The 14,658-nt window shown below is 43.3% G+C and overlaps 2 protein-coding genes across 4 annotated transcripts; both read left to right on the top strand.

Moving 5' to 3' along the window:
* The first annotated feature begins 3,880 nt into the window (after positions 1 to 3,880).
* Positions 3,881 to 9,973, top strand: mtg2 (mitochondrial ribosome-associated GTPase 2). 2 transcript variants are annotated; one of them, XM_064956725.1, is made up of 6 exons: positions 3,881 to 4,594; positions 4,920 to 5,046; positions 7,005 to 7,120; positions 7,293 to 7,511; positions 7,673 to 7,811; positions 7,899 to 9,973. In XM_064956725.1, exons 1-6 carry the CDS (start codon positions 4,361 to 4,363, stop codon positions 8,297 to 8,299), a joined length of 1,236 nt encoding a protein of 411 aa, XP_064812797.1. In that variant the 5' UTR covers positions 3,881 to 4,360; the 3' UTR covers positions 8,300 to 9,973. The 2 variants fall into 2 exon arrangements, with proteins under 2 accessions (XP_064812797.1, XP_064812796.1); XM_064956724.1 differs by having other exon boundaries at positions 4,920 to 5,067.
* A 1,243-nt stretch (positions 9,974 to 11,216) lies between these two features.
* LOC135527533 (uncharacterized protein SCO4629-like) lies at positions 11,217 to 14,273 on the top strand. Of its 2 annotated transcripts, none has more exons than XM_064956033.1 (6): positions 11,217 to 11,461; positions 11,980 to 12,068; positions 12,456 to 12,579; positions 12,705 to 12,857; positions 13,670 to 13,852; positions 14,060 to 14,273. In XM_064956033.1, exons 1-6 carry the CDS (start codon positions 11,422 to 11,424, stop codon positions 14,176 to 14,178), a joined length of 708 nt encoding a protein of 235 aa, XP_064812105.1. In that variant the 5' UTR covers positions 11,217 to 11,421; the 3' UTR covers positions 14,179 to 14,273. The 2 variants fall into 2 exon arrangements, with proteins under 2 accessions (XP_064812105.1, XP_064812106.1); XM_064956034.1 differs by lacking the exon at positions 11,217 to 11,461 and adding an exon at positions 11,473 to 11,832.
* The last annotated feature ends 385 nt before the right edge of the window (positions 14,274 to 14,658 follow it).

The following is a 14,658-nucleotide window of genomic DNA, read 5'->3' as shown; positions in this document are numbered from 1 at the left end:
CCTGCGAATAACATTGAATAGTCCCCGTGATATGCAACTGTTCAGAGAAGTCAGGAACCAATACACACAGTCAGACAGGAAAGCAAAGGCTAGCTTTTTCAAAGAGAAATTTGCATCCTTTAGCTCTAACTCCAAAAGGTTTTGGGACACTGTAAAGTCAATGGAGAACAAGAGCACCTCCTCCCAGCTGCCCACTGCTCTGAGGCTAGGTAACACGGTCACCACCGATAAATCCATGATAATCTAACATTTCAAAAAGCATTTCTCTACGGCTGGCCATGCTTTCCTCCTGGTTACCCCAGCCAACAGCTCCGTCCCCCCCGCAGCTACTTGCCTGAGCCTCCCCAGCTTCTCCTTCACCCAAATCCAGATTGCAGATGTTCTGAAAGAGCTAAAAAACCTGGACCCGTACAAATCAACTGGGCTAGACAATCTGGACCCTCTATTTCTAAAACTATCCGCCGCCATTGTTGCAACCCCTATTACCAGTCTGTTAAACCTCTCTTTCGTATAGTCCGAGATCCCTAAAGATTTGAAAGCTGCCGCGGTCATCCCCCTCTTCAAAGGGGGTGACACTCTGGACCCAACTGTTATAGACCTATATCCATCCTGCCTTGCCTCTCTAAAGTCTTCGAAAGCCAAGTTAATAAACAGATCACTGACCATTTCGAATCCCACCGTACCTTCTCCGCTGTACAATCCGGTTTCCGAGCTGGTCACAGGTGCACCTCAGCCATGCTCAAGGTGCTAAACGATATCTTAACCACCATCGATAAGAAACATTACTGTGCAGCCGTATTCATTGATCTGGCCAAGGCTTTCGACTCTGTCAATCACCACATCCTCATCGGCAGACTCGACACCCTTGGTTTCTCAAATGATTGCCTCGCCTAGTTCACCAACTACTTCTCTGACAGAGTTCAGTGTGTCAAATCGGAGGGTCTGCTGTCCGGACCTCTGGCAGTCTCTATGGGCGTGCCACAGGGTTCAATTCTTGGACCGACTCTCTTCTCTGTATACATAAATGATGTCGCTCTTGCTGCTGGTGAGTCTCTGATCCACCTCTACGCAGACGACACCATTCTGTATACTTCTGGCCCTTCTTTGGACACTGTGTTATCAACCCTCCAGGCAAGCTTCAATGCCATACAACTCTCCTTCCGTGGCCTCCAATTGCTCTTAAATACAAGTAAAACTAAATGCATGCTCTTCAACCGATCGCTACCTGCACCTGCGCCCCTGTCCAACATCACTACTCTGGACGGCTCTGACTTAGAATACATGGACAACTACAAATACCTAGGTGTCTGGTTAGACTGTAAACTCTCCTTCCAGACCCACATAAAACATCTCCAATCCAAAGTTAAATCTAGAATTGGCTTCCTATTTCGCAACAAAGCATCCTTCACTCATGCTGCCAAACATACCTTGTAAAACTGACCATCCTACCAATCCTCGACTTCGGCGATGTCATTTACAAAATAGCCTCCAATACCCTACTCAACAAATTGGATGCAGTCTATCACAGTGCAATCCGTTTTGTCACGCTCCAGCAGGTATATCTCTCTAGTCACCCCCAAAACCAATTATTTGTTTGGCCGCCTCTCCTTCCAGTTCTCTGCTGCCAATGACTGGAACGAACTACAAAAATCTCTGAAACACTTCTCCCTCACTAGCTTTAAACACCAACTGTCAGAGCAGCTCACAGATTACTGCACATGTACATAGCCCACCTATAATTTAGCCCAAACAACTACCTCTTTCCCTACTGTATTTATTTAGCTCCTTTGCATCCCATTATTTTTCTTCCACTGCAAATCTACCATTCCAGTGTTTTACTTGCTATATTGTATTTACTTTGCCACCATGGCCTTTTTTTGCCTTTACCTCCCTTTTCTCACCTCATTTGCTCACATCATATATAGACTTGTTTATACTGTATTATTGACTGTATGTTTGTTTTACTCCATGTGTAACTCTGTGTCGTTGTATGTGTCAACTTGCCTACTTGGTTAAATAAAATAAATAAATATACATTGAAGAATCTCAAATATAAAAAAAAATGTTTTGGACTGGTACTGTATATACAGTGCCTTGCAAAAGTATTCGGCCCCCTTGAACTTTGCGACCTTTTGCCACATTTCAGTCTTCAAACATTAAGATATAAAACTGTATTTTTTTGTGAAGAATCAACAAGTGGGACACAATCATGAAGTGGAACGACATTTATTGGATATTTCAAACTTTTTTAACAAATCAAAAACTGAAAAATTCGGCGTGCAAAATTATTCAGCCCCCTTAAGTTAATACTTTGTAGCGCCACCTTTTGCTGCGATTACAGCTGTAAGTCTGACTGAAAGAGAGACTGAAATGTTTTCCCATTCCTCCTTGCAAAACAGCTCAAGCTCAGTGAGGTTGGATGGAGAGCATTTGTGAACAGCAGTTTTCAGTTCTTTCCACAGATTCTCGATTGGATTCAGGTCTGGACTTTGACTTGGCCATTCTAACACCTGGATATGTTTATTTTTGAACCATTCCATTGTAGATTTTGCTTTATGTTTTGGGTCATTGTCTTGTTGGAAGACAAATCTCCGTCCCAGTCTCAGGTCTTTTGCAGACTCCATCAGGTTTTCTTCCAGAATGGTCCTGTATTTGGCTCCATCCATCTTCCCATCAATTTTAACCAACTTCCCTGTCCCTGCTGAAGAAAAGCATATATATATATATATATATATATATATATATATATATATATATATAAAAGCAGGCCCAAACCATGATGCTGCCACCACCATGTTTGACAGTGGGTATATGGTGTTCAGGGTGATGAGCTGTGTTGCTTTTACGCCAAACATAACATTTTGAATTGTTGCCAAAAAGTTCAATTTTGGTTTCATCTGACCAGAGCACCTTCTTCCACATGTTTGGTGTGTCTCCCAGGTGGCTTGTGGCAAACTTTAAACTACACTTTTTATGGATATCTTTAAGAAATGGCTTTCTTCTTGCCACTCTTCCATAAAGGCCAGATTTGTGCAATATACGACTGATTGTTGTCCTATGGACAGAGTCTCCCACCTCAGCTGTAGATCTCTGCAGTTCATCCAGAGTGATCATGGGCCTCTTGGCTGCATCTCTGATCAGTCTTCTCCTTGTATGAGCTGAAACTTTAGAGGGACGCCCAGGTCTTGGTAGATTTGCAGTGGTCTGATACTCCTTCCATTTCAATATTATCGCTTGCACAGTGCTCCTTGGGATGTTTAAAGCTTGGGAAATCTTTTTGTATCCAAATCCGTCTTTAAACTCTCGGACCTGCCTGGTGTGTTCCTTGTTCTTCATGATGCTCTCTGCGCTTTTAACGGACCTCTGAGACTATCACAGTGCAGGTGCATTTATACGGAGACTTGATTACACACAGGTGGATTGTATTTATCATCATTAGTCATGTAGGTCAACATTGGATCATTCAGAGATCCTCACTGAACTTCTGGAGAGAGTTTGCTGCACTGAAAGTAAAGGGGCTGAATAATTTTGCATGGCCAATTTTTCAGTTTTTGATTTGTTAAAAAAGTTTGAAATATCCAATAAATGTTGTTCCACTTTATGATTGTGTCCCACTTGTTGTTGATTCTTCACGAAAAAATACAGTTTTATATCTTTATGTTTGAAGCCTGAAATGTGGCAAAAGGTCGCAAAGTTCAAGGGGGCCGAATACTTTCGCAAGGCACTGTATATAACCAATTATGAATGTTTAGCTGCTTGTTCAGCTTCGATTTATTTTACTGTTTTAATACGTAAAATAAATCGACTTTCCGCTAGTTTTGTATCCGTATTGTATTATTGATGAATTATTTATTTGCTGTGCTTTTTGACCCACCGTAGGTCCCGTAGGTAGATCTCGTTGAAGATGACATTCAAAATAGGTACCGTGTAGCTCATTTGATCTAAAAGCTACATATTACTTAGAGTTGCAGATGGCGATGTTATGTGTAAACTCTAGATAGATTATTGTTGTCATTTGTTATCGATTTAATTAGCTAGTCCGTTTATTGACGGTGATTTCGTTAACTAGCAATAGTAGCTAACATTAGCTTGCAGGCTACAGCTGGTCTAACGCAGGGTTTTCTGGGTGCACGTTTTGGTTTTTGCCCTAGATCATCACAGCTGATTCAAATAATCAAAGATTGAAGATGGGTTGGTTATTTGAATAAGCTTTGTAGTGCTAGGGGAAAAAAAACTAAACGGTGCTCAGGACAGAGTTTGGGATACCCTGCTTTAACGAAACGAGGTCAGGGCTACACTGGCTGTCTCACTACGAAATAACTACGGTCTATCCTCTGAGATTACATTAGATTATTTTGCAATGTTAACTACATTGACCAAATTTCAAAGCCGAAGATGGTTTGTCCAAGAGATAAGTCGACGATTTGCCCAAGTTTGCGTTAGGCACGAGTTCATTGGCAGCTTGTTGCTAGGGCTCAAAAGCAACTTGGCAGCACAGAGGAAAACAACTGGAATCATGAATGTCAGCACGTCCTGTGCATTTTACGCCAAACCTCGAATTTCTAAAAAGAAGGAACTTTCAGAAAAGAAACTGGTATGTCATGATATACTAGTCAGATGGCTATCTCATATCCGCTGTCCTCATCACACTAGCCAAGCACACGTTGGTTTGTTTATATTTGCAATACCCAAGTTAGCTAGTTTGTTTAGATTGCTTGTTTTCTTGGTCTTCTGCTCTATCATGCACTCACACATGGATAAGTAGATATTGATGACACTACGACTTAAGATGAAACATTGGTGCTATGCCAGTCCAGTGTGATATGAGTTTAGACCAATGACTTGTGTATATAGACTGCAGGTGGCTAGTTAACAAAGCTTATGTTAATGTTCACTTTGGGTCTCTCTCTGTTGCTCAGACTCGCCACTTTGTGGACCACCGCATTGTAAAGCTACAGGCTGGAGCAGGTGGAAAAGGGGCCTGCACCTTCCACAGTGAGCCCCGGAAAGAGTGGGGTGGACCAGACGGAGGGAATGGAGGAGATGGTGGGAACATAATCATCAAAGGTGTGTCGGACACACCGTCACACTCACGTGTTGCACTGTTCCCAAACAGAATTGTTTATTAGAGGTCGACCGATTATGATTTTTCAACGCCAATACCGATTATTGGAGGACCAAAAAAAGCCGATACTGATTAACCGGCCAATCTTTTTATTATTTTTTAAAAACATTTTTATTTGTAATAATGACAATTACAACAATACTGAATGAACATTTATTTTAACTTAATATAATATATCGATAAAAATCAATTTAGCCTCAAATAAATAATGAAACATGTTCAATTTGGTTTAAATAATGCAAAAACAAAGTGTTGGAGAAGTAAAAGTGCAATATGTGCCATGTAAAGAAGCTAACGTTTGAGTTCCTTGCTCAGAACATGAGAACATATGAAAGTTGGTGGTTCCTTTTAACATGAGACTTCAATATTCCAAGGTAAGAGGTTTTAGGTTGTAGTTAATATAGTATTTCTAGGACTATTTCTCTCTATACCATTTGCATTTCATATACCTTTGACTATTGGATGTTCTTGTAGGAATTATAGTATCGCCAGTGTAACAGTATAGCTTCCGTCCCTGTCCTCGCCGCTACCTGGGCTCGAACCAGGATCACATCGACCACAGCCACACTCGAAGCAGCGTTACCCATCGCTCCACAAAAGCCGCGGCCCTTGCAGAGCAAGGGGAATAACTACTCCAAGTCTCAGAGCGAGTGACATTTGAAACGCTATTAGCGCAAAGAGCTGCTGGGAAAAAAAGCACAAAAGTGCTGTTTGAATGAATGCTTACGAGCCTGCTGCTGCCTACCATCGCTCAGTCAGACTGCTCTATCAAATCATAGACTTAGTTATAACAACACACAGAAATACGAGCCTTTGGTCATTAATATGGTCGAATCCGGAAACTATCATCAAAAACAAAACGTTTTATTTCAGTGAAATACGGAACCGTTCAGTATTTTATCTAACGGGTGGCATCCCTAAGTCTAAATATTCTTGTTACATTGCACAGCCTTCAATGTTATGTCATAATTACGTAAAATTCTGGCAAATTAGTTTGCAATGAGCCAGGCTGCCCAAACTATTGCATATACCCTGACTCTGTGTGCAATGAACGCAAGAGAAGTGACACAATTTCACCTAGTTAAATATTGCCTGCTAACCTGGATTTCTTTTAGCTAAATATGCAGGTTTAAAAATATACTTCTGTGTGTATTGATTTTAAGGAAGGCATTGGTGTTTATGGTTAGGTACAGTTGTCCAACGATTGTGCTTTTTTCGCAAATGCGCATTTGTTAAATCATCCCCCAGCTTTGCATCGATTATATGCAACGCAGGACACGCAAGATAACTACACATGGTTGATGATATTACTAGTTTATCACTAGTGATTATGATTGTTTTTTTATGAGAAGTTTAATGCTAGCTAGCAACTTACCTTGGCTTCTACTGCATTCGCGTAACAGGCAGTCTCCTTGTGGAGTGCAACGAGAGGCAGGTGGTTATAGCGTTGGAATAGTTTAACTGTAAGGTTGCAAGATCGGTTCCCCCGAGCTGACAAAGTGAAAATTTGTCGTTCTGCCCCTGAACAAGGCAGTTACCCCACCGTTCCTAGGCTGTCATTGAAAATAATAATAAACTTGAAATTGTCCCTAATTAATCGGCCATTCCGATTAATCGGTCGACCTCTACTGTTTATACATTGTTTATAATCTCGTTACAATGTGTTGGTCTTCTGAGGTGCTCTCGTTTGGCTATTCAGATCAATGTTTTGATCATCAGGAGATCCACAATAGGCTTACAATTTCACACAAGGATATAATCAGGCCGAAGAACATTTTTTTTTAATTTGTAGGGATATTTTAACCAGGGCATTGGAGACTGTTTTCGTATGTGTACTTCAAGTCCTATTTCCGAATATCTGTGATTTGCGTGCCTCCAGTCGACCTGCAGGTGAAATCCCTGGCGCAGGTCGCCCCCGTTTACAAAGGAGACAACGGTGATTCAGGAGGCAGTAAGAACTGCTACGGACGCAACGCCAGCACAACCTACATCGCTGTGAGTTAGTTCCCATGACTACAGCTGGGGTGTTGTTTTTAATTAGGGGTTCTTTATATTATCATTTTTTAAACTTTCGTTTAGCCGTGTAATTGCCACAAATACCAGATACTAAAATGCCGACTGTAAAATAGTGTAACTGAATATTGTTTGTTATTTTGTGATGGTGCAGGTGCCAGTGGGCACGGTGGTGAAGGAGCAAGGGAAGACGGTGTCAGACCTCTCCCAGCACAACCAGGAGTATGTGGCTGTGTTTGGGGGGGCAGGGGGAAAGGGAAACCGCTTCTTCCTGTCCAATGAGAACCGCGCCCCCATGACGGCCACCCTGGGAGAGAGGGGACAGGAGAGGGTCCTCCAGCTGGAGCTGCGCACCATGGCCCATGCCGGACTGGTGAGACACGGAAGAGGGACTCACTCCACTGACTAGGCCTATCTTATTAAATGTGGGCTGGTTAAAATAATATCGTAGAAATATAAATGGTATGCACTCTATCCCCCAAAAATGTATAACATTTTCTTGATTTACCTGTTGGTGTGTGTCTTCCACTCCAGGTTGGGTTTCCCAATGCAGGGAAGTCTTCCCTTCTAAGGGCCATATCCAATGCCAGACCTGCTGTGGCTGCCTACCCCTTTACCACCCTTAACCCCCATGTGGGTATTGTCAACTACAGGGACCATGAGCAAGTGGCAGGTAAAGGAGTTTTTGATTTTAGTGTTGTATATTATGTTGGACACAAAGGTTGGTGTTGTAGTTTACTGTCCCCATCCTCTTGTCTAGTGGCTGACATTCCTGGTATCATCTGTGGGGCCCATCTAAACCGAGGCCTAGGGATCTCCTTCCTGCGCCATATTGAGCGCTGTCGCTTCCTTCTCTTTGTCCTGGACCTGTCCTCCCCAGAACCCTGGACTCAGCTCCAACAACTGCGCTATGAGCTGGACCAGTACGAGCCCGGCCTCACCCACCGGCCCCACGCTATCGTAGCCAACAAAATGGACCTGCCTGGGGCTCGGGGAAACCTTGAGGCCCTCCGGGGCCACGTGGCCCACAGGGTAATCCCTGTGTCTGCCCTCACAGGCCAGAACACAGAGGAGCTGATCCTGCACCTCAGGGAGTTATATGATGGCTATCTACAGATCCATGGACAGGGCAGTGGACATGACATGCCCACCAGGTGGTAGGTCTGCCCTGGAAAAGGACTGAGACTTCCATGCCTTTTCCTCACTGCTCCTCACCTGCTAGGTGTATTTTGTTTAAATTATAGAACTAAATAAATACACTGCTCAAAAAAATAAAGGGAACACTAAAATAACACATCCTAGATCTGAATGAATGAAATTCTTATTAAATACTTTTTTCTTTACGTACTTGAATCTGCTGACAACAAAATCACACAAATTATCAATGGAAATCAAATGTATCATCCCATGGAGGTCTGGATTTGGAGTCACACTCAAAATGAATGTGGAAAACCACACTACAGGCTGATCCAATTTGATGTAATGTCCTTAAAACAAGTCAAAATGAGGCTTAATAGTGTGTGTGGCCTCCACGTGCCTGTATGACCTCCCTACAACGCCTGGGCATTGTCCTGATGATGTGGCGGATGGTCTCCTGAGGGATCTCCTCCCAGACCTGGACTAAAGCATCCGCCAACTCCTGGACAGTCTGTGGTGCAACGTGGCGTTGGTGGATGGAGCGAGATGATGTCCCAGATGTGCTCAATTGGATTCAGGTCTGGGGAACGGGCGGGCCAGTCCATAGCATCAATGCCTTCCTCTTGCAGGAACTGCTGACACACTCCAGCCACATGAGGTCTAGCATTGTCTTGCATTAGGAGGAACCCAGGGCCAACCGCACCAGCATATGGTCTCACAAGGGGTCTGAGGATCTCATCTCAGTACCTAATGGCAGTCAGACTACCTCTGGCGAGCACATGGCGGGCTGTGCGGCCCCCCAAAGAAATGCCACCCTACACCATGACTGACTCACTGCCAAACCGGTCATGCTGGAGGATGTTGCAGGCAGCAGAACGTTCTCCACGGCGTCTCCAGACTGTCACGTCTGTCACATATGCTCATTGTGAACCTGCTTTCATCTGTGAAGAGCACAGGACGCCAGTGGCGAAATGCCAAACGTCCTTCACGGTGTTGGGCTGTAAGCACAACCCCCACCTGTGGACGTCGGGCCCTCATACCACCCTCATGGAGTCTGTTTCTGTCCATTTGAGGAGACACATGCACATTTGTGGCCTGCTGGAGGTCATTTTGCAGGGCTCTGGCAGTGCTCCCCCTTGCACAAAGGCGGAGGTAGCGGTCCTGCTGCTGGGTTGTTGGCCTCGTCCACGTCTCCTGATGTACTGGCCTGTCTCCTGGTAGCGCCTCCATGCTCTGGACACTACGCTGACAGACACAGCAACCCTTCTTGCCACATCTTGCATTGATGTGCCATCCTGGATGAGCTGCACTACCTGAGCCACTTGTGTGGGTTGTAGACTCCATTTCATGCTACCACTAGAGTAACAGCACCGCCAGCATTCAAAAGTGACCAAAACATCAGCCAGGAAGCATAGGAACTGAGAAGTGGTCTGTGGTCACCAACTGCAGAACCACTCCTTTTTTGGGGGTGTCTTGCTAATTGCCTATAATTTCCACCTGTTATCTATTCCATTTGCACAACAGCATGTGAAATTTATTGTCAATCAGTGTTGCTTCCTAAGTGGACAGTTTGATTTCACAGAAGTGTGATTGACTTGGAGTTACATTGTGTTGTTTAAGTGTTCCCTTTATTTTTTTGGGCAGTGTATCTATTCAACTGTGAAAATGGAATTGATTTAATAAATGCGTTTCAGTAAATCTGATTCCTCATTGTTTTATTTACACAAGTACTGAGATCTGTGTACAAAGGTCAGTACTGATGACATCAGATAGTTATTGTGATGTCATATGTACTTGTGTTTTCCCTTATATCAACATCACACATTTTACCCCTTGGGGATGTCTAGAAACACACTTCATCAAAAATGCAAGTACTGGTACATCTTAGACATTTGGATTATTTTAACTACGCTGATAAAAAATATTAACGCAACAGGTTTCCTTATATGAACTGTAGCTCATTAAAATCTTAACTTGTTGCGTTTTATATATTTCTTCAGTATAATGACAGGAATTGTCATTGATGCATCTGTCACCTTCTCTAAAGGATTTTTCTGTGTTTCTTGGTTGAAAAACAAAACAGCAGTGAGTTTCTGCTGACCCTTGACCTCTGAGAGCAAACGAGATCAGGTATGGGCTGGCACACCATGGCTAGGTTTCATTCTAGAAAACTGATCCCTCTGTCCTTGTTATATGGCAGAAACTAGGTGGAGCTATTGTATGTAAAGGGGAAACAATTAGAGAATAGAAGGGGATAAAATAAAATGTAGCGATGGGGTTGGGTCTAGTCATGTGACAAACAAAACAACATCCAATTTAAACTTGAGTGGGTGTGCAAGCAGGTTAGCAGGAAATAGCTAGGCTTTAACAGCAGTAGAGCTCTGCTGATGGTTTCTCACAGATATTTCACTTTGGAACCTTTCAGATGCGTCTACTTCTTTCTTCTCCACTTAGAAACACAATCATCAGCCTGCACTCAGACCAGTCAGAATCAAATAAAAATGGACAAAGACAGTTATACACTAATGCCGCGTTCGTGCTTTAAGAATTATCGGAAGCTCTATGTTCCCTGTGGGAAATTTCGCTTGATAGACACACCAAATCGTAATTACAAGTGGGAAACAAATTGTTTGCCAAGTTGTGACTTTTCACTCACAGACCTTTTACCTTTTCAACCAAAAGATGACAATAAATCAGTTTATTACAATACATATTGACCTTATCAATATGTATAATGTAGCTAATTTGACCATATGTCAATGTTAAACAAGCTAGCTAATAACTGGGAACTCGGAAAGAAATGTGGTCAAATCATGACATCAGTGATCTTCAGGTCAGAAAGTCGGAACTCTAGTTTCCGATTTAGAATTCCGTGTTGGATGACCGTTCAAAACGATTTATCCTAATCGGATATCGTTTTCCCTCTAGTTCCCAGTTGTCTTGAACACGCTATAGCCGGAGATTTACCAGTTCCTAGTTGTTTTGAACGCGGCATTACAGAGACTCACCAACCAATCGAATAAGAGAAAGGAGGCCTAATCAGCCGGTCGGATAAAGAGTAAAATGTAAATTAGCCAATGAGAGTTAGACTGAGCAGCTGGATATAATTTAGACCAGCCAATCACAATAATGCCATAGAGTGGAATATGCAGTGGAATATGCCGGAACATTGGCAGTGCATCCTGGGTAAGAAAACATTGACAGGTGAATGAGAACAGTCGAGTTAGGGAGAGTATCGCGCAGGATGAAAGAAAGAGACCTGGATAGAGAGCCGCTGGGGTGTGTAAAGCTTTCATCCCTGCGACAAATGAGAAATAGAACGACAATTCTAATGGCTTCTGAATGATGTTCGGGAGTTAATGAGTTTAACACTGGTGCAGTGCAGTGTAGTGTGTTGAGCATGGCCACGTCTGCAGCAGACGTCTGTACTTTTAAAGGATGACCCACGACACCTGCCCTCAGGGCGCTGTTATTGTGGTCGGCATGCTGCTGTTGCGTCACATGTTCATTGTCAACTCGACGGGCCTCTACTACAGCTCAGTTTGTTCTCCCCTGAGGTGAGGTGGAGTGCCTCCTCTCCACACATGTATTTAATGAGGACATTGTTGACCTGTGAAAAGGTCTACTTTTAAGTATTGATTCATTCAGTATCATGTTGTTTATTCCATTTGGTTCTGCATTTGAAGTGTCTTTCTCTCCCACAGACCAGCATGTGAGAGAAATGGACAAAGAGAGTGAGAAGTGGGCCAGAATTCTGTGGGACTACCTTTGTCTGCCCCATTCTCTGGAAAAGGCAAGCCTTCATATCTGATTGTACAGACACATAAAATACGTTTTGACTGGATTTAAAATGAACTGCAATCAGAAATGTAAGCAGTATGATGCTACATCCTTCCGCATTATCTTTTGATTTGATATGATTATATGATATGCTCTTCTGGCTTCACCAAAAATAACAACATAATGATCTGTACTCTTTTAGGATGATGTCATACTCCTAGATTTTCTCTCAGGGTTTTGTAACAATCAATGCTGTCTCCGTTGTTGAATAATCAAGTATGTTCTGTCAGTGATGTCATAATTTGAAATGCCATGATGTCCTCTGAAGTGCCATAATCCTGTCATAGTGATGTCATAATTTATGTATCTGAAATTGCATCATAATCCTGTCTGATCTCAGAGTGATGTCATAATAGGCCTGGGTTGCCATGATGTGCGTGTGGCGGAGAGGTCAGCCGCTCTCTTCCTGGAAGGGTGGGCTCCTTGGCTGCTCTTCACTGGTTACAAAGGCAACCAGACTGCAGGTCAGCAAGACTGAGCATCATTCTCTCTTTCTGTCCCTCTTTCTGCCAATGCAAGAAAGCACAAAGGCACGCACACACACCATTTTTCTACCCAATGTCTCTGATGTGTATCTTGTGTGGTCCAGGTGTGTGGTCGAGGCCAGAGGCTGACGTGTTCCTGGATGTGGCTCTGAGGATGGGAGTGCCCAGGGTGAACATACTGCTGGAGACAGAGGCCACCAACACTGGAGACAACATCTGCTTCTCATACAGGCTCCTCAAGGAGAGAAACATCCCAGGTGAGAGACTCCTCATTAGACACCATGATGGAGAACCTTTCTTATGAAATGTCTGTTATTGTTGTTGCATTATTCTACAGCTAGGGGGCAGGACAGCACAACTGAATCACTGGAACACATTTCAGCCAAGCCAATATTGTATTCCTATTACAGGAGGCTGTTGAGGGGAGGACGGCTCATTATAATGGCCTGAACCGAAAAAATTGAATGGGATCAAACACATGGTTTCCGTGGAATGGCATCAAACACATGGTTTCCGTGGAATGGCATCAAACACATGGTTTCCGTGGAATGGCATCAAACACATGGTTTCCGTGGAATGGCATCAAACACATGGTTTCCGTGGAATGGCATCAAACACATGGTTTCCGTGGAATGGCATCAAACACATGGAAACCGTGGAATGGCATCAAACACATGGAAACCGTGGAATGGCATCAAACACATGGAAACCGTGGAATGGCATCAAACACATGGAAACCGTGGAATGGCATCAAACACATGGAAACCGTGGAATGGCATCAAACACATGGAAACCGTGGAATGGCATCAAACACATGGAAACCGTGGAATGGCATCAAACACATGGAAACCGTGGAATGGCATCAAACACATGGAAACCGTGGAATGGCATCAAACACATGGAAACCGTGGAATGGCATCAAACACATGGTTTCCATGTGTTTGATGTATTTGATCCTATTCCGCTCCAGCCATTACCACGAGCCCGTCCTCCTCAGTTAAGGTGCCACTAACCTCCTGTGATTCCTATGTACAGTATGCTGACGTGTATTTTGTCATGTCTACCCCAGCCAACAGGGTGATCCTGGTCCAGCAGCCCTTTATGGAGCGCAGGGTCTCTGCAACATTCCTGCGCCAGTGGCCTGACCAAGGGGAACACACGCATGCCATCGTTACCTCCCCCCAGATGGGCATCTCTGCCTACCCCCATCCCACTGTGGGCACTGCCACGGACCTCATCACATACATGCTAGGTATGTTCTCTGTCCATAATCCCAGGACTTGTGTGTTGTCTTAAAGCATTTAGACCATGTAAAATAAATATTTATATGGTAAGCCCACCTGTCATCTTTCTATTGCAGAAATGTATGAAGGATTTCAGAATCAAATATTCTAAAAGACGTGTAGAAACAACAGACCAGAGTATGATGCTGTGAGTAAGGTGTAAACGTGTGTTCCAGGTGTTCTAGAGAGGATCCGTGACTACCCACAGAAAGGTTTCCAGGTGGAGCAGGAGATCACACCCAGTGCTCTCTCTGCCTACCACTGGTTCCTGCAGGCTGGCTACATTCCCAAATGAATACACAACACACACACACTTGTGCTTAAGTTTCGCTATGGACATGTTGATGCTGCTGATGGTTGGGAATTTAACATTAAATTGCAGTAAATTCATATTGTGACGATGGTTGTTTCATTGATACCGTGACTTGAGGTTTATGAAAATATGCCACAACTCAATTTGTGCTTAGCCTTATTTACATAGAATATACATTAAAAGACAACCTCAAAATATACACCCAAATAAAATAACTGGACTTAAGCCCAAGTGTTTAATTGATAATAATCTTTAACATGACCATCATATATAACATCATTAGACTATTTGTCTTGCCATATGTTGGTAAGAGATGGTATGTTAAAAAAATGACCTCTTTCTCTCTCACCATTATAGCACTATTTCATTGTAGCCATCGCATTTGTAAAATCAGAGCTTAAAAGTAATTGACATTCAAGTATTTTCCACTCCACGTTGCTCACTTCCCTGGTCTGTTCTCAG

Source organism: Oncorhynchus masou, chromosome 33, assembly GCF_036934945.1.
Source record: "Oncorhynchus masou masou isolate Uvic2021 chromosome 33, UVic_Omas_1.1, whole genome shotgun sequence".
Classification (NCBI taxonomy): domain Eukaryota; kingdom Metazoa; phylum Chordata; class Actinopteri; order Salmoniformes; family Salmonidae; genus Oncorhynchus; species Oncorhynchus masou.
This window is presented reverse-complemented; position numbering and strand designations above follow the sequence as displayed.